The 19,010-nt window shown below is 34.5% G+C and overlaps 1 protein-coding gene across 3 annotated transcripts in view; it reads left to right on the forward strand.

The window, feature by feature from the left end:
• The window catches only part of ITGAV (integrin subunit alpha V), a 91,319-nt gene that overhangs the window by 57,716 nt on the left and 14,593 nt on the right, over positions 1 to 19,010 (forward strand). For all 3 annotated transcript variants that reach the window (XM_015110495.3, XM_077956458.1, NM_001265953.1), the window contains 8 exon segments: positions 2,241 to 2,286; positions 4,422 to 4,529; positions 7,440 to 7,498; positions 9,011 to 9,165; positions 11,795 to 11,932; positions 16,549 to 16,616; positions 17,270 to 17,417; positions 17,892 to 17,984. In XM_015110495.3, coding sequence (XP_014965981.1) covers positions 2,241 to 2,286; positions 4,422 to 4,529; positions 7,440 to 7,498; positions 9,011 to 9,165; positions 11,795 to 11,932; positions 16,549 to 16,616; positions 17,270 to 17,417; positions 17,892 to 17,984 — 815 coding nt within the window.

Raw genomic sequence — 19,010 nt, forward strand, 5'->3', positions numbered from 1 at the left:
GCACCACCATGCCTGGCTACTTTTTGTATGGTTTGCAAAGAGTGGTTTTTGCCATGTTGCCCAGGCTGGTCTCAAACTCATGAGCTCAAGCGATCCACCTGCTGTGGCCTCCCAAAGTGCTGGGAATTAATACATGAGTTAATTTAAGCTCATTTTTGTAGCTCATTATTATACCATTTCTGAATGTAAAAAGAGACTGAGAAAGGCAGTTTGCCCAAGTTGCCCCCTGCATGGGTCCAATAGAGCAAGCAAGACCTTTTTCTGGTTCTTACACACTTTGAAGCATTATAAATGTATCTAGGATCAAAATAGATCTTTTCTTTAAATGAAATACAGTGTAGAAAATTTAGATGACCTTTGTGTTGAAACACTTAATACGAGCTCAATATACAAGTATGTTGGTCTGTTTCCAGAAATAAGACATGAAGTTGATTCTCATAAATTAATATTATTTTAGAGTTCTTTTGTTATAAATGCAATATATTTATTATAGAACTTTTAGAAAATACATCAAAGCATATCTTTTCGATTTTTTTTTTACTATGCAGTCACACACATTTTTTTAAAAAGGAAATCATGGTTTTATATGCTGTTTATGGTGTGTTTTATTCAACGTTTCAGGAACATTTCTTTATTACTCTTCTAAAACACGAATTTTGTTTCCCTTTGTAACAAATAGCTGTATCGTATCTTATTTACCTTATTTTGTGGCATTTTTATCTTTCTTTATAATTCTTTTGCATATCTCTGATTATGTCATTAGGACAAAATTCAAGAATCACTGTGTCAAGTGTGTGCACTTCTTTTTTTAAGGATGTTGATACACATGGTCAAGTTACCATCCCACTCCCTCCACAGGAAGGTTTTTGTCAACTTTTTAAAGCACTCACCAGCAGTCAATGAGTCATTGTTTTCCCACACTTGTGCCTCTTTTAAAATAATTTTAAACTGTATAACAGGTGGACTGGGTATTTTAACTAACAGTTTGTGATTCTAGAAATAAGGCATGCGTTTGATTCTTTTTTTGTTTTTGAAACTAAGTCTCACTCTGTCACCCAGGCTGGAGTGCAGTGGTGTGATCTCTGCTCACTGTAAACTTCACCGCCCAGGTTCAAGCGATTCTTCTGCCTCAGCCTCCTGAGTAGCTGGGATTACAGGCAGGTGCCACCACACCTGGCTAATTTTTGTATTTTTAGTAGTGATGGAGTTTCACCTTGTTGATCAGGCTGGTCTTAGTCAGGCTGGTCTCAAACTCCTGACCTCGTGATCTGCCTGCCTCAGCCTCCCAAAGTGCTGGGATTACAGGCATGATCCACCATGCCCGGCCATGAGGTTGGTTCTTCACTATACACAAATAAAAATGATTATTTTTACTAATAATCTAATGTATAGTTAAGAATCAACCTCATGTTGTTATTTGTGTATATACATATTTACTTCTGTGAATTTCCTTTTTGTGTCTTTTTTTCTTCTTTGCTACTGGGATGGTATTTTGTTTTTCTTTCATTCATTCATTTTTTAAAAATTTTCACAGTAACTTAAATGTTACGAATATTAACTCCTTAACGCTTGTATGTATTTTCTAGTTTGTCACATTTGCATTTTGAGCTTAAAGTTTTAAACTTTTATGTAATCAAATCTCTCTGTTTTTATGTTTTTTTTCATGTGCTTTTCTGTTTAGAAAAGACTTCCTCAAATTTAGCTTGGGTATAGATAGAGCTATGAGCTGTGAGATAGAGCTCTCATTTTTCTTTTCCTGAACTGTGAACCATTTGAACCAGTGGCATATGAAAACTAATGTGTTTCATTCTTGATGATTTGAGTGCTGCTATCATATTTTATATTTATATGTATATACATATATATTATATATAGGAAATAGAAAAGAAATTTTATAATAAGATTGTAAAATCCACAGGCATCTATAAAGCTTTTTCCTTTGGCAGTATGTATGTTTGGCAGGTGTATGCTTATCGTTGCTACTTTTTACTAAATATTCATTTAAAGGATTTATCTCCACCTAGATGAAAGTCTACTTTATAATAAGCATTTTCCACTGATGGTAGTTTGTTTACAGTTTTCATATATTTTATCCTTTTATATGATATCTTACAACCTCTTAATGAATAGTTTTGAGAATATGTTCCAGCCTTTTTATGTTCATTGAAAATTTTATAGAATGGTATATACATTTTAAAAACTATTATCATTATTAACATGTTTTTCCATTCTTTCTTAAGACTTAATTGTAGGAGCTTTTGGTGTAGATCGAGCTATCTTATACAGGTGAGCATTTTCTGTATCCTGTAATATAGGAATATTCTGAATTATTTGAACGTTTTTTAACTGTCAGTGTTTGAATTTTAGTTTAATTTTCTTGAAATGATAAAATTTGTTCTTTCTATTCATGATTTGCTGCAGGCAAATAGTATTATTTTTATTGATACGTAATAATTGCACATATTTATGGGGTACATGTGATATTTTGATACATTCATACAATGTAATGATCAAATCAGAGTAATTAGGATATTCATCATCTCAAACATTTATCATTTATTTGTGTTGGAAACATTCAGAATCCTCTCTTCTAGCCTCTCTTGTAGCTATTTTGATTTTTTCTTTTCTTTGGAGACAGAGTTTCGTTGCAATGGGACCATCTCGGCTCCCTGGAACCTCTGCGCCCTGGGTTCAAGCCATTCTCATGCCTCGACCTCCCAAGTAGCTGGGGTTATAGGCACATGCCACCACACCGGCTAATTTTTGTAATTTTAGTAGAGACAGGGTTTTGCCCTGTTGGCCACACTGGTCCTGAACTCCTAGCCTGAAGTGATCCACTCACCTCAGCCTCCCAAAGTGCTGTGATTACTGTCATGAGCCACTATGCCCAGCCAGCTATTTTGAAATGTACAATAAATTATTGTTAACTATAGCCAATCTGTGGTGCTATTGAACACTGGAACGTCTGTCTTTTTTTTTTTTTTTTTTTGCCCAGTCTGGAGTACAGTGGTGCAATCTTGGCTCAATGCAACCTTCGCCTCCCAGGTCCTAGTGATTCTCGTGCCTCAGCTTCCCAAGGAGCTGGGACTACAGGCATGCGCCACAACACCTGGCTAATTTTGTGTATTTTTGGTAGAGACAGGGTCTTGCCATGTTGCCTGGGCTGGTCTTGACCTCCTAGCCTCAAGTGATCCACCTGCCTCAGCCTCCCAAAGTGCTGGGATTACAGGTGTGAGCCACTTTGCTCGCCCGTTCTTTGTCTTTTAAATTATGTTCAAAGGTATTCTCCTGCCGTTTTAATCTCTCTAAAAATTGTCTGGGTTTACATTTTCCTATAAGAAGCAGGAAATTAACCTCATGCTTATGTCTTGGTATTCTCTGACCACAAGGTTAGTATCTGATGAAACCCGAAATGAATATTTTTACTAGAGCAATATGTATGAATTTATATATTTCTATTTCCCAATTTCTTATATATCCCCAGTTATTCTCTGTATTTCATCAGTTCCTCAGAATATCAGTTGGCATCCCAGGTAGTTAAGATGTTTACATATCTATGATCTGAGTTTATACATGGCAGGAATACTAACATTAGTGCTGTGTAGAGTTTGTGATGGGTCAATTTAATTGTATACTATACAATAACTGTATACTATAGTAATTGTAACTATACAATACTTAACAGATTTCAGAGATTTATCATTTTGAGACAGGCACATTGATTGACTTGAGCCAGCTGTATCTTTGTATAGGATTTCAACCTGTGTATCTGAACTCAGGAAAACTGTATTTATTTTAATTTATTGTTTTTAGTTTTTTAAATTGCTGTTAATTATATAATGTATGTGGTAAAAATGCAAACAGTACAAGAAGGGTATATAAAAAAATGTTTTCCCTCACACCAGCTAATAATTTATTTGTTTCTTCTATTAGAAATATTCTATGCATTAAAAAATCATATTATGTATGTATGTATGTATGTATGTCTATCCGTAGACATCCTTTGTACATTTTGGGGTTTTTTTTTTTTTTCTCTCTCACTAAAACTATATGTTGGTTATGTCTTAGAGGTCATTGCGCTCATTTTCTCCATGGTAGTGCAGTGAATTTGGTAGATATCTCACAACTTATTTAGCCATCCTGCTTTAGTGACTGAATTCATATAGGTCAGCCATTGTCCCACTTTGCCTGGAACTGAGCGATTTCGCAGGATGCATGAGTTTCTGTGCTAAAATTAGGACAGTTCTGGGCAACTGAGACATTTGATCACCTACAGTTATGTTGTTCCTGTTCCTTTTACTATTACAGACAATACTTTTAGTAAACATTGTACTATATATGTAGTGAATATGAACCAAAAATATTTCGATCAACCTAACTTTATAAATAACTTTTTTCTTCATCTTTTTTTCCCCCACTAGGGCCCGACCAGTTATCACTGTAAATGCTGGTCTTGAAGTGTACCCTAGCATTTTAAATCAAGACAATAAAACCTGCTCACTGCCTGGAACAGCTCTCAAAGTTTCCTGGTAAGGGTATTTGTTTAATAATAGTTATTATTGTGATTATTGTTCAAGCATTGTAAGAACAATTGAAAAGTGAAGGTGGTAGGGCTGAAATATTGCTAAAACAGTTTCTGTGAGTATACTGTTTTTTCTATTCTTTTTTATTTGAAGCAAGGTCTGCCTCTGTTGCCCTGACCGGAGTGCAGTGGCACAACCACAGCTCTCTGTAGCCTTGACCTCCCAGGCTTAAGTGATCCTTCCACCTTGGCCTCTCTAGTAGCTGGTACTACAGGCGTGTGGCACCATACCCAGCTAATGTTTTAAATTTTTTGTAGAGATGGGGTCTCCCTATATTGCTCAGATTGGTCTCGAAGACTGCTGTGCTCAAGCAGTCATCCTGCCTCAGTCTCCTAAAGTGTTAGGATTATAGGCGTGAGCCATTGCACCTGGCCTTATACTCTATTTTCATGTTATAAATTGGATTATAGAAATAGTGCTCCAAAAAAGAGCTGTAAAAATACTCTGTAAATTAGTATGAAATTAATTTTTAAAGAATTATGCATGGTCAATGAATATTTTCAAAAAGAAAGAAAAGCTAATAAGATCTCAGTTCATTTATATGTAATTCCAAACAGGCCCATGAACAATTAAATTTTTAAAAGATATCTTGTTTTTCAGATTTAATATCTGTGAACAGCAGCTGTTTGAAAAAAATTATTTTGCTCTAGTATATTTTCTGCTTATTCCTTTACTAATTTCCAAAGAAAAATATAATATTTTTTTATAAGTTAAATGTCTGAATTCTTCTCTACTCCATTCTTTCTCTCATCTTTGTCATTTGTATGCTACTTCAGTAATTTTTGCTCTATTTTCATTTTACATATATATATATATATATATTTTTTTTTTTTTTTTTTTGAGATGGAGTCTCGCTCTGTCACCCAGGCTGGAGTGCAGTGGCCGGATCTCAGCTCACTGCAAGCTCCGCCTCCCGGGCTCACGCCATTCTCCTGCCTCAGCCTCCCAAGTAGCTGGGGCTACAGGCGCCCACCACCTCGCCTGGCTAGTTTTTTGTATTTTTTTAGTATAGACGGGGTTTCACCGTGTTAGCCATGATGGTCTCGATCTCCTGACCTCATGATCTGCCCGTCTTGGCCTCCCAAAGTGCTGGGATTACAGGCTTGAGCCACCGCGCCCGGCCCATTATAGATATTTTTTAAGTTGTCTCATGCTTTACCTCATAGTATTTAAAAGCAAAATGTAGAAACGAGTATCTTTCTCATACATATCAATATAAATATAAAACTAATGAAAAATCTTGACCCATATACTACCAAAATCACCATGAGTAGTCACTCATGAGTTCCCACTTTGGGAAACACTATTTATGTTCCTTACTTACACAGAAAAGTTGCAGAGAACTTATGATCAAGGAGGAAATGATTGGTACCTAGAGAAATTTTACTTCAAAAGAGCCAATTAAAGATATTTTTCCTGAATTTGCTTTTTAATATTTTTGAATTATAGTTATTACAGTTTTGAAATTTTCATTTCTTTAATTGGATTACATTAAAAATTCAGTAATATTTGCTCTTCATTTTTATTGATTGGCAGTGAAGTTGTTTTCAAGATTTTGCTGTAAGTTTTTCTGCTTTTCTACCCTGCATACCTCTGTGAAGTTGCCAATAATCTGCTTCTAATTATGTTAGTAATTCAGAGGCTTCAAATGCACTAACTAGAGCAGTAACATCATATGATTTTTGAGTATGGCACATAGTAAGAAATAACATTTTGCATTATAAACACATAAAAGTTATTAAATCAAGCATTTCAGAAAATCATACTTACCTTCGATACCTAAATCAGTTTTATTTATTAAAAATTTTTTCTTGCCGGGCGCAGTGGCTCATGCCTGTAATCGCAGCACTTTGGGAGGCCGAGACGGACGGATCACGAGGTCAGGAGATTGAGACCATCCTGGCTAACACTGTGAAACCCCGTCTCTACTAAAAATACAAAAAATTAGCCGGGTGCCGTGGTGGGCGCCTGTACTCCCAGCTACATAGGAGACTGAGGCAGGAGAATGGCGTGAACCCAGGAGGCGGAGCTTGCAGTGAGTCGAGATCGCGCCACTGAGTCTCAAAAAAAAAAAAAATTTTTCTTAAGATGCTGAACACAACTCATTCAACCGATTTCAAAACCTGCTACTAAATGTGAAGAACACTGCTGTAAAGAAGATTGCTAATTAAAGAAAGCTTTGGTGGGTCTTTTTATCAACAGGACAATTTTTAAAATCTAAACTGTCGGCTAGGCACTGTAGCTCACGCCTGTAATCCCAGTAGTTTGGGAGACCCAGGCTGGCAAATCACCTGAGGTCAGGAGTTTGAGACCAGCCTGGCTAATGTGGTGAAACCCCATCTCTACTAAAAATACAAAAATTAGCCGGGTGTGGTGGTGCATGCCTGTAATCCTAGCTACTCGCGAGGCATAGGCAGGAGAATTGCTTGAACTCATGAGGCAGAGGTTGCAGTGAACTGAGATCGTGCCACTGCACTCCAGCCTGGGCAACAGAGTGAGACTCTGTCTCAAAATAAATAAATAAATAAATAAATAAATAAATAAATAAATAAAAATCTGAACTGTCATTTCCCACCTTTAGATTTATCAACAGGTTCTATAAGCTTGAGAGGAAGTTAGGACATTCTTTCTCTTTTTCTCATCAAGGTACCATGAAAGGAAGTGTGCTTAAATTACTGAAGGATGAGTTAGGTTAGTGTATAGAGTTTCATGTTTTTAGAATAATATTAAGACATGAAGAAAGATGTAAGGCTTCACAATACAAACTATGTATTAGAAATATTAGATGTGGATGATAATAAAAAATATGTCTAAACTGGATTATAGGATTTATGTATGTTTTTTATTTTTCCACAGCTTTAATGTTAGGTTCTGCTTAAAGGCAGATGGCAAAGGAGTACTTCCCAGAAAGCTTAGTAAGTGTTCTATGAAAAATCATATTATTTTAATGATACTGCATACACAGCACGTAAAAAATATTTTAGAATATTCAAATAGTTACTCGAGTTGTTACAATTTTTTATTTGAATGTTTATGTTTCAAGGCATTTAAGATTTCAACATAATTATTATATTCTTTGGTAACTCTTAAGCTAATTCAAAACTAATACACTTATTTATGGACATTATGAGCTAAATAGCCCACAAAGTGGGAAACATGACCTTTGTAAGGTTAAGCAGTTACAAATGTGAGGTAATGAACTCTGGGGAGGCATGAATGTTATTGTTTGTAAGTAGATGATCTGCTGAGAAGTCTGTGTTTTATGTCTTGGGGCAGCCCCCAGCAATCTCAGGAGTAGAGGTGGTTTAGAAATAGTGAGAAGGAGGAGAAAAAGTTTTGGTCATGCAGTTTAATTCACACAGCAAACTCTACTCTTCTTTTCCTAAAATGGTTGATGTGGTCCTGAGAGCAAGATAGTAGTGTTAAATAATTATTGCAAAGGTTTGTCAGTATGTTAATGGCAAGTGGTAAAGAATAATAAAGCAGAGAAGAAACTGAAACCGTTGGGTGTGTGTTTGTGTGTAAAAGTTTACACAGGGCAGCCAAGCAAGGTCTCCCTAGGAGACAACTTTTCAGTAGAGACCTGACGGAAATGAGGGAGCTTTGGGATGTGTGGAGGAGTGTTTGACACAGAGGAACTAGCAGTTTCAGCAGGCCTGAAGCAGGAGATATGCTCAGTGGTTGAGAAACAGCATGGAGGACAATGTGGCCAAGTAGAGCAGAACATGAAGCAAAATAACCCTGGGTGTTCACCCAAATTTGAAATGGTCAACTTTTAGAGAAACTAGTAACGTGACTTCTGGTTTTAAAGATTTGCACTCTCTTAAGAAACTACTTAAAGAACTGAATCTTACAAGGCAGTAATCCTAATTGCTACATACTTGTTTTACAATGATTCTTGATGTATTTAACTCTGTTTGGTCACTTGCTTCCTGAAGGCATATTCATCTGACAATTTGATATGATAGCTTCACTGGAAGCAGGAGTTTCAAGTGGGGCAAACTGTTCATTCATCATAGTGTTTAATATGATGGTATGAGTACATATGAGCAAATACTTCTTAATCAAAATCAGCAAGACTCTTGCTACTTGAATTTATGGTGGAAGTCTTAATTCACGTGTTTCATCCTCTGGATTTCCTCCTCTCAGCTTAAATTAAACGATAGCATTTCTCCTGTCTGATAATTGGCTTACTACTATCATTTTTGGGGGAATTATTTATGACATTACTTAGGGAAATAATTATTATTAAATTTTTTTCAGAATTAATATGTTATAGTCTCATTATAATGTAATGACATTTTAAATTAATTAGAAACAATTTACTTCTTAAGGAATAAAGATCTCTGTTTACATGAAAACTCTAGAGTAGAATAGATAGGTGTCCATAAAGAATATGTTGGTTATAAATCCTTTGGTTTACGTAGATTTCCAGGTGGAACTTCTTTTGGATAAACTCAAGCAAAAGGGAGCAATTCGACGAGCACTGTTTCTCTACAGCAGGTCCCCAAGTCACTCCAAGAACATGACTATTTCAAGGGGGGGACTGATGCAGTGTGAGGAATTGATAGCATATCTGCGGGTAAGAGATAACTTTTCTGCTAGCTTGTTTTTCCTTTTCAGTCATTAGTTTTTCTTTTTTATCTAAATGATTTTCACTTTCTGTAAATTAGTGTTAGATCAAAAGGAAAAACAGAAAAATATACAAAGGAAATTTAGCTTTGTAAAGTGTCAAACCTGAATGATGAACTACTACTTCTGGCAGATTGGATATTACAAATGGCCTTTCCACAACAATACTACTGAACAAATTATGAAAAACATATTTGTTAAATGCAACTGGACTTTCAAGACAGTAAAAGAAATCATCAGGGTCCAAAAAAATAATCAATCAACAAAAAAACTCCAGTTGCAAAAATCTGAATTGTGGAGTATAAGCAAATATATGAGCCAGAGTTGCTGGCAAAGGATGAAGCTGAAGGAGAGGGCAGGTGGTAATTGCAGACACCAGCACAGGAATTCCAACATATGTATAAGGCTGAGTGTTCTTACGACAGAGGTGCGTCCTGATTCCAGCAAGAGCCAAATGTAAAACCTTGCTGAAGGGGGGCTATCCAGTATGGGCCCCAGGATTTCCACAGGTTAAATTTGATGAAATATGAATTCATTAAACACACACACACACACACACACACAAAGAAGCCACTAGAAGAAGCATCAGATTTTAGACCCGCAAAGGCCAGTTACAGAGTACAAATTTGTATAAAATGTTTAAAGAAATAAAGGGGCTGGGCACAGTGGCTCAAGCTTATAATCCTGGCACTTTGGGAGGCCAAAGCAGGAAGATCCCTTGAGGCCAAGAGTTTGAGACCAGCCTGGGTGAGACTCTTATTTTATTTAAAGGAAAAAAACAAAACAAGACAAAAACATCAGTAAATATTTAGACAACAACATAATTAATGAACTTGATTTAACAGACTTATATAGAATCTACACCTAATAATTAAAGAATATAAAAACTGACCATGCATAGGCCATAAAGGAAGTCTAAACAAATTTGAAAAAGTAATTTTATAGAATACATGCCATTACAGTGCAGTTGTTAGAAATCCATAACAAAAAGATCAACTGGGAATTGGGAAGTAGGATTTTTAAATAACTTATGGGTCAAAAACAAGATCATAATGGAAATTTACTTGCAACTATATTACAATGAAAATATAACATATCAAAATGTATAGGCTATCACAACAGTAGAATACAAAGATAAATGTGTAGCCTTAAATGCTATTTAATTTAAATGAAAGTTAAGAAAAAATGAAAGTAAGAAGAAAACACCACAAAATTAAGAATTGAAGTGGGGCATTACAGATAAGGGAGGAATTAACAGAATATTATGAATAACCTTGGGCTAGTACATAGGAAAACTTAGACAAAACATGAAAATTCTTAGTAAAACAATGCAACTCTCATAAGAAGAAACAGAAAACCTGAATAATCCTCTGAACACTTAACAAATAGAATTGGCAGTTAATCTTTACAAAAAACAAAGCCCAGATAGTTTTATAGGCAGTATCTACCAAACATTCAAGAATAAGATTTCTCAATTTTATATAGCTCTTTGAAAGAATAAAAAACCAAAATATTTCAAAGTCAATCTGTGAAACTGGTGTAATTGTTTCCTGGACTGGTCAAAAATAGTACCAGAAGGGAGAATTTCATTCTAATGTTACAATAGATGTAAGATTACTAAGACATTATAAGCAAATAAGTCTTAGCAGTTTGTAAAAAAAGATACATAAACCAAGTTGGGCTTATTGTTTATCCTAGACTGGGTTAATATTAAGTCTAAAAATGTAATTTGCCACATGAATAGATTAAAGAAGAAACGTGACTGTCTTAAGTACAAAAAAGGTTTGAGATTAAATTTTAAAAACTTCGTGATTTAAGAAGCAAGACAAATATCCCAAGTTATGGCTATGAAGAAATAGAATCTTACATTTAAACAAAGTCCGCGAATACCTATTAATTGGTCAAGATGTGAATTAAGAATTCTTATACATTGCTGACGGCAGTGTGAATTGTTTTGAAGACTTTGGAAAATGATGTGTTACTATGGAGCTGACAAATATACTTGTCACTATGTGTAAGAATAATCACAGCAATTTCTGTAATAGCAAAAACATAACCCATAAACAATAAAAATAGCCTTCAACAGAATGGATAAATGAATTGTGGTATATTTACATGACGAAATAGTACTCAACAGTACAAAATTAACGTAGGCTACATGCAATAGAATGGATAGATCTTAATGAGAGTGTAGGACAGAAAGGAAGTCACAGAAGCCTACGTGTGATCCTATTGAGAAGGAGTGCAGAGGGAGGAAGAGAAAGAAGTATTTGGGTAGCGTAAGCAGTATCAATAATGTTCTTATTATGTTGGGTGTGTGTGAGTGCTCATGTTAACATGTCTCGTACTTTCGTGTGAATCAAATAGTACATTGTAAAACAAAAATTGAGTAAACGTTCTCACTTGATAAGGATAATCTTTTGGATATTCTATTTCTACATAAGTATAATTTTCCAGAGAATTTTGTTAGAATTGAAGGCTCAGGGATGAATACAGCTGGCTTTGTAATGTGCACTTACGGATTTCTCCAGATAATTTAGGTTGATGTTATCATTAATTCAAAGCCTTTCCATTTCTAGGATGAATCTGAATTTAGAGACAAACTCACTCCAATTACCATTTTTATGGAATATTGGTTGGATTATAGAACAGCTGCTGATACAACAGGCTTGCAACCCATTCTTAACCAGTTCACGCCTGCTAACATTAGTCGACAGGTACTGTACTCAATTTACCACTAGTGTGATATTTTGTGATTTTTCCTTACAATTCATGTTATTAAATATTAGAGAAAATTTCCTTTATTATGTTGATAGATGTTTAGTCAAAGTCAGAAGGTTAGGGATCTGAATTTTCTATTTTTTTTTCTTTTTTCTTTTTATTTTTTTGAGAATCTGAATTTTCAAGTCAGAGATATTTAAAGCCACTTAACATAGATATACAGAGAAAGACAGGATCACATTTCATATACGTGAAATAGGAAAATAATTCAAGGAGAACAGCAATGTGCCAGTTTGTTTACATATTTTAGTATTTCGCTAAAGATATTTGATGTCTATGTTATCTTTGATATTTTAATCTTAAAAAGTGCATATATAGTAAATAAATAATTCTTTTCAGAAAACCAAAGAAAGCAACAAAATTTGATAGGTGGTATTCTAGTTTTAGAAAATATTATGTATAATGTATTTAAATATTGTTAATTCTAATTACTATTTCTCCTTTTTAAATTACATGTTCATGTTTTTACATTAATATTTCTTCTTTCATAGAACTCTTTGCCCTAAATTTAGGTTGTCATTTTTTTTTTTTTTTTTTTTTTTTGGTCTTTCTAAGATCCCATAAGCTCTTTTTTTTTGGTTTGTTTTCTGGTTTTGTAATTTGAGATTACTATATGTGACGGTAACAAAAGGCAAATTAAAATATTTTTAAAAGTCTTTTCTAATATTTATATTTTAACAATTTCATTCTGTACATTAATAATCATGGTATATGTGCCATTTTCTAGTATTCATTAACACAGAACTTATAACCATACTTCTGTGTTTATATTATTTACATTTTTTATTTTTATTGAATGTACAATATTATGTTGATTAATAGTTTAATAATGACCACCTGAGCCTCTTAATGTCTGTCATTCAGTATTATACTTTCTTTCAAAGTTAATTGTTACTTGTCCCTTTATATAATATGCTTTCATATATGGGTTATGGTTATTTTCTGTTTATAGTTTTATAATTTTTTAGAAATCTTTTATTATCATTGTTATCACTACTTCTGATTAGTTTTCCAAACTCCCCATCCAATCTCTTTAATGCCAACACCGTGTTAAAACTGGCTAATCAAGTAGGCTAACTTTTGAAACCTCTTGGAGGGCAAAAATAACTGCAGTAATATGTGACTTCCTTTTCTTCCTACCTATTCTCATTCTTCATTGTTTGAAAAAAATTTTTTTTGGTCTTCTCTGTGTCCTACATTTGTTCCATCAGTGACATATTAATTTTTAGGTATGTTTCTTTCTGCATGCTTAGCTTTGTTATTCACTCTTGTTTTTATGTTAATTAATTACTCCACCATTGTTATCATTTGCTTTTCTCTAAAATGGATCCTTCATTTCGCTGGTTACATTACAAGCTCTTCTCTGCACTCTCTTTTTGCTGTCAAATAGAAATATAAAGTTTTAATTGTAATTTTAAATTTGTAATTTTTAATTTGCTGGTTAGCAACATTTTTTAAAAGGTAGAAAACGTATAGGTGAAATTTATTTAAAAAATATATCTGTATTAGTTTACTAGGGTTGTCATAACAAAGTACCACAGAATGGGTGGCTTAAACAACAGAAATTTATTCTCTCCTAATTTTGGAGCCTAGAAGTCTGAGATCAAGAGTCAGCAGGGCTCATTTCTTCTGAGGCCTCTCTTCTTGGCTTGTAGATGGTCACCAGTCACCTTCTTGTGTCTTCACATGGTCTTCCTTTCATGTGTGTGTCTGTGTCCTAATCTCTTTTTAAGCGTCAGTCATTGGATTAGGGTCCACCCTAAAGACATTTTAACTTAATAATCTCTTGAAAGACTATATCGCCAAATACAGTTCCATTCTGAGATACTGGGGATTAAGGCTTCAACATATATATTTTGGGGGGACACAGTTCAGCCCTTAACAATATTTAAAATATTGTCATTTTTACATGGAATCGCTTAAAAATTATCAGTGGAATATTTTGCATTCTATTTCTTACTGTCTTCAAAATCCAGAGTGTGTTATACACTTTTAACACATCTAAATTCAAATACTTAGGTTTTATTAGAAATTTTTTTTGTATTTAGAATTCATGTAATTAACAGTTGAAAAAGTAGATTCAAATAAGTACTTAAGTTGTTCTAAAGATACTAAAAGTTTTGCAGTAAGACAATTAAGCATCAGCTTTTAACATTAAATTAATTAGAATTAAATAAAATTTAAAAATCAGTTGCTCAGTGACATCAAGCCCATTTCAAGTGCTCAGAAGCCGCATGAGGCTTGCAAGTAGCTACTATATTGGACAGTGCAGTTCTAGTGTTTCCCTTTCTGCTCCCTGATCCTTTGGTGTTGGAGATTTAGTGTTTTCTGCAGAAAGAGTTGGGTTTTTTTTCTCTCATTTTTTTGATTCAAATACACATTAAGTCCTTTTTTTTTTTTTTTTTTTTTTTTGAGGTGAAGTCTTGCTCTGTTGCCAGGCTGGAGTGCAGTGGCTCAATTTTGGCTCGCTGCAACCTCCGCCTCCCGTGTTCAGGCGATTCCCCTGCCTCAGCCTCCTGAGTAGCTGGGACTACAGGCACCCACCACCACACCCAGCTAATTTTTTGTATTTTAGTAGAGACGGGATTTCACCATGTTGACCAGGACAGTCTTGATCTCCTGACCTCATGATCCACCTGGCTTGGCCTCCCAAAGTGCTGAGATTACAGGCATGAGCCACCATGCCCGGCCTCAAATACATATTAATTTCTTACTTTGTGCAAGATATAATATATATAACTGTAGAGATTTGGTTGTCTGAGCATGGAAGACATTGCTTTTCCATTTCTGAAACTATCTTTCCTGACAGCATATTTTAATACTATGGCTGCTTCAATGCCAGCTAAATCCTTTTCTTCCCCTACAGAGTGATGTTAGCCAAGTATCTCTATATTACAGTTTCATTAATATTTTATACATATGTCTCATTGCAAACTTAAGATACTCATCTAACATTCTAACTGGGCATGTTATACATACATACCTTATCACTAGTTAATTTGTTATCTGTAAAGTCCACACTTTCTTCATGATATAATCTAATCAAGCCTTGATTTATATTTGGCATGATGTAAAGAATCACCATATAGTTCTTCTAATGGTCCTTTTTGAAAAAGGCTTATAGCAACTGCATATATCTAGGTAAATGAATTAATTCACATATATTTTTGTGTTTCCTTCAAATTAAAACGACAGTTAAGAATCTCTATCCAATGTACAGCCACTTGCAAGCCTCATGTGGCTTCTGAGCACTTGAAATGGGCTTGGTGTCACTGAGGAACTGATTTTAAAATTTTATTTAATTTTAATTAATTTAATGTTAAAAGCTGATGCTTAATTCTCTTACTGCAAAACTTTTAGTATCTTTAGAACAACTTGAGTATTTGAATCTACTTTTTCAACTGTGAATTATATGAATTCTAAATACAAAAAAATTTCTAATAAAACTTAAGTATTTGAATTCAGATGTGCTGAAAGTATATAATACATTCTGGATTTTGAAGACAGTAAGAAATAGAATGCAAAATATTCCACTGATAATTTTTAAGTGATTCTATGTAAAAATGACAATATTTTAAATATTGCTAAGGGCTGAACTGTGTTCCCCCAAAATGTGTATGTTGAAGCCTTAATTCCAGACATTCCGTGTTACTTGGAAGTGTACAATCATCATCAATCATCATCCGTTTTTTGAGGGACTCCGTTTTTCTTTTCCTTTAAATCTTTTTCTCTCTTCTTTTTGTCTACTTCTGTGCTTGAAGCAAAAATGGCCTCATCTTTATTTTCCATTCTTCTCTTAATTTTTATGTTTCTTCTTTCACATCCTACCCAGCTCCTCTGCTTTTTTCCCAGTGTTTCTCTCTTTTGGGTTTTTCCATTTTGCTCTAGCTGGAACATTCTTCTGGCCAGATCTAGAAGGGAAAAAAGTTCAGGTCTTTGCTTTTTTCACCTACCCTGATTGGCTAGCTATAATGCTTCAAGCTCCTTTTCCTTCATCTTTTTCCAAATGACCATGCAATGCTGGACTCATTTTATCTAGTCTCTTTTGCCCCTTGGTCTCTCTGCCTGTCTGCTGAATACGTACAGCTCCTTATTCTTTTATCCTCTGCAGCCCTATTTCCATGATATTGGTGGAGGCACAGTCCATAATGAGAAACTCTAGAAGGGAGTCTATTTTGCCCGACATCTCACAACTTAGCTAGCAGCAGAGTAAAAATGAACCCTCATTTCTTGACTATTACTTTCTCTTTTACACCAGTCCTCATTCAAAGATGATAACAGCTTAATTTGAGATAGAACTGAAAGGTTCCAAGGAACTGTGTTATATCCTATGAATCTTTTTCTTCTTTCTCATTCTTGACTGGCTATACTGACCTGTTTAAAAATAAGTGGCCATGGTCTCTTTTGCATTAAGGTATACAAACAAGCTGATGAGTACATGAAAATATGTACACGTGTACATACGTGTATAACCACATAGATATTGATAAACACTGCTTATGCCGCCTGCATTGGTATTTTTCATGTAGAAAAATAAAATGTTTTTTTCTAGGCTCACATTCTACTTGACTGTGGTGAAGACAATGTCTGTAAACCCAAACTGGAAGTTTTTGTAGATAGGTAAGTTTTGCTTGAAATAATAAATAATGTAGTAAGAAATTTAAATGGAAGGGTACATTTTTCTATTCAAAGGACTAACATATTTTAACGAGAATTAGTTATACTGGAGGGTAATGCGTGAGTTTCTATAATACTAAAGCTATCAATATTGAGCTTCTAAAGAAAATATCTACTGTGTTTTCACTAGTTGCTTAGGTTGACAGGCATTCAACTTTGGGTAATATCACAAAGTAATATTGTATAATTTTAAAGATACATTTCATTGCAAATATACTTTGAACTCAAGGAATATCCTTACCATTTTGTATGGTATATGAATTATAAAGAATATTGTGAGAATTATGACACATGATTAATTTAGCTTTTAGAAAAATATTGGGGAATTACAAAGTACATATAATTCACTTCAGTAATAGATATGAATGATAGTGATCTATTAGTGGCATCAATGTTTATTTTTACTGAGAGAACATTGGATTTGCACCCAGTGTGCTATTTGCTGTTTTCTATCAAGCTGTGAAGTAGTCTTAAAATATCTTGAGACACTGTTGAACGTGTTGGTGCTATGTATTTAACTCTTGTTTCTTTGAACAGTCACACTTTCCCCATCTAGTCTTTTTTTCTCAGTCTGGATTTGTATTGTTAACTTGTAGTGATCAAAAGAAGATCTATATTGGGGATGACAACCCTCTGACATTGATTGTTAAGGCTCAGAATCAAGGAGAAGGTGCCTATGAAGCTGAGCTCATCGTTTCCATTCCACTGCAGGCTGATTTCATCGGGGTTGTCCGAAACAGTGAAGTAAGCAGACTGCCTCTTTAAAAATCGAAATGCACTCACAGATCTTATTAACATTAATGAGTTGCTCCCCTATTTAGTGAAGCACAAGCTTAGCTATTCTACCTAAGGCTAAATTGCTAGACAATGGAGTGCCTCTCTTACATAATTCCTTTTAAGCCTAATACTTTGCATAATGCATTGATATGACATTTTTAGAATTGCAAGCTAAGTGCCTGGAAATGAGGTTAGATAGATAAAGTGTCTAAGCCTGTCCATCAAATTATTTATCAGAGGCTTTATGGTTATGTATGGTAGCCCTCTAGGGATCTTTTAGAAACACTTCTGCATTTCCATGTGGCAATTGTACCCAATTCTGGCTTTTTCCTTACCTCCTGGTTTGCTCAACTAGATTTATTTGCTTAGGACAAGAAACTGAAATATCCAACTGCATGATATTTTATTTCCTTTTGTATCCTTTTTCTTTGTCTATCAAAGGCCTTAGCAAGACTTTCCTGTGCATTTAAGACAGAAAACCAAACTCGCCAGGTGGTATGTGACCTTGGAAACCCAATGAAGGCTGGAACTCAAGTAAGACAATTTAATTAAACAGATTTTTTTCTCCCCAGCAAATAGAAAAGCATATTGTTCTCTGGGCTCATAGTAATTTTTAAAAATAAGCGCTTCAAAACAATGTCCTTAAATTGGTTTCGATATAACAGTTAAATGATTAGCAGAGTTTTGCTTAGTTTTAACTAAGATACGAAACAATTGGTTGTGCTCTTACTTGGTTTGCAATCAGCTGCTCTGTACGCCTCCTTCACTTTAGTAAATGGATGAGAACATGGTTTAAACTAAGGACTGAAATAATAATTTTGCTCTTTTCACTGATGCCTTAATGGATCCTGAAAAGCTACTCTGGCAACTACTAAGACTGTCAATCCTAGGTGAGCTAGATTCCATCACAGGCCCCACACAGAGGATCAAAGCAAAGGTTAGTTGAATAAGGCTCCCCTTCAGATGGTAGAGTAGGGTGCCCAGGAGCTTGAAAAGCAGCAGCCAATGGCTCACTTTCCAAATCCTCTAAAAAGTAAACAAAATATACCTTGTAGAATTCCTAGTAGCAAGGACAAAATGGCAGTATATGCTGTGTGACTTATTCAATAGAATTTAATTAATGACATATTGATACGGGTACTTTGAAGATATGTAGTAATATAGTTGTAAGTATTCCATGTTTCTTTAGTATGTCTTCTATTACAAGTCATTATTATTTCTAGATGTACGGTATCTTAGGGAAGAGAACTTGAAAAAATTACCCTAAGTTCAATTTTTCACATGTATTACATGTTTTATTAACAATGAGCATGCCTTTTATTTTCTCATATTCTCATTCTCTCTAGCTTTCTGGTTATTATATAGTTTCTGCTTATTCCAAGTAGCCAACTCCAGACTTTGTGGAGTGGGAGGCAGTATCCAGGAAGTACTGTTTTTATGTGTCATTGATCCCCAAGAAGCCTTTTTTGTACCTGGTGGTTCAGTTGTTTTATTTAAAATCTACCAATTTTCTGCTGCAGGAGTTAGGATATTTGGTGTTGGGAGTGTTATGAGAAGTGT

The sequence above is a fragment of the Macaca mulatta genome, chromosome 12 (genome assembly GCF_049350105.2).
Source record: "Macaca mulatta isolate MMU2019108-1 chromosome 12, T2T-MMU8v2.0, whole genome shotgun sequence".
NCBI classification, from domain to species: domain Eukaryota; kingdom Metazoa; phylum Chordata; class Mammalia; order Primates; family Cercopithecidae; genus Macaca; species Macaca mulatta.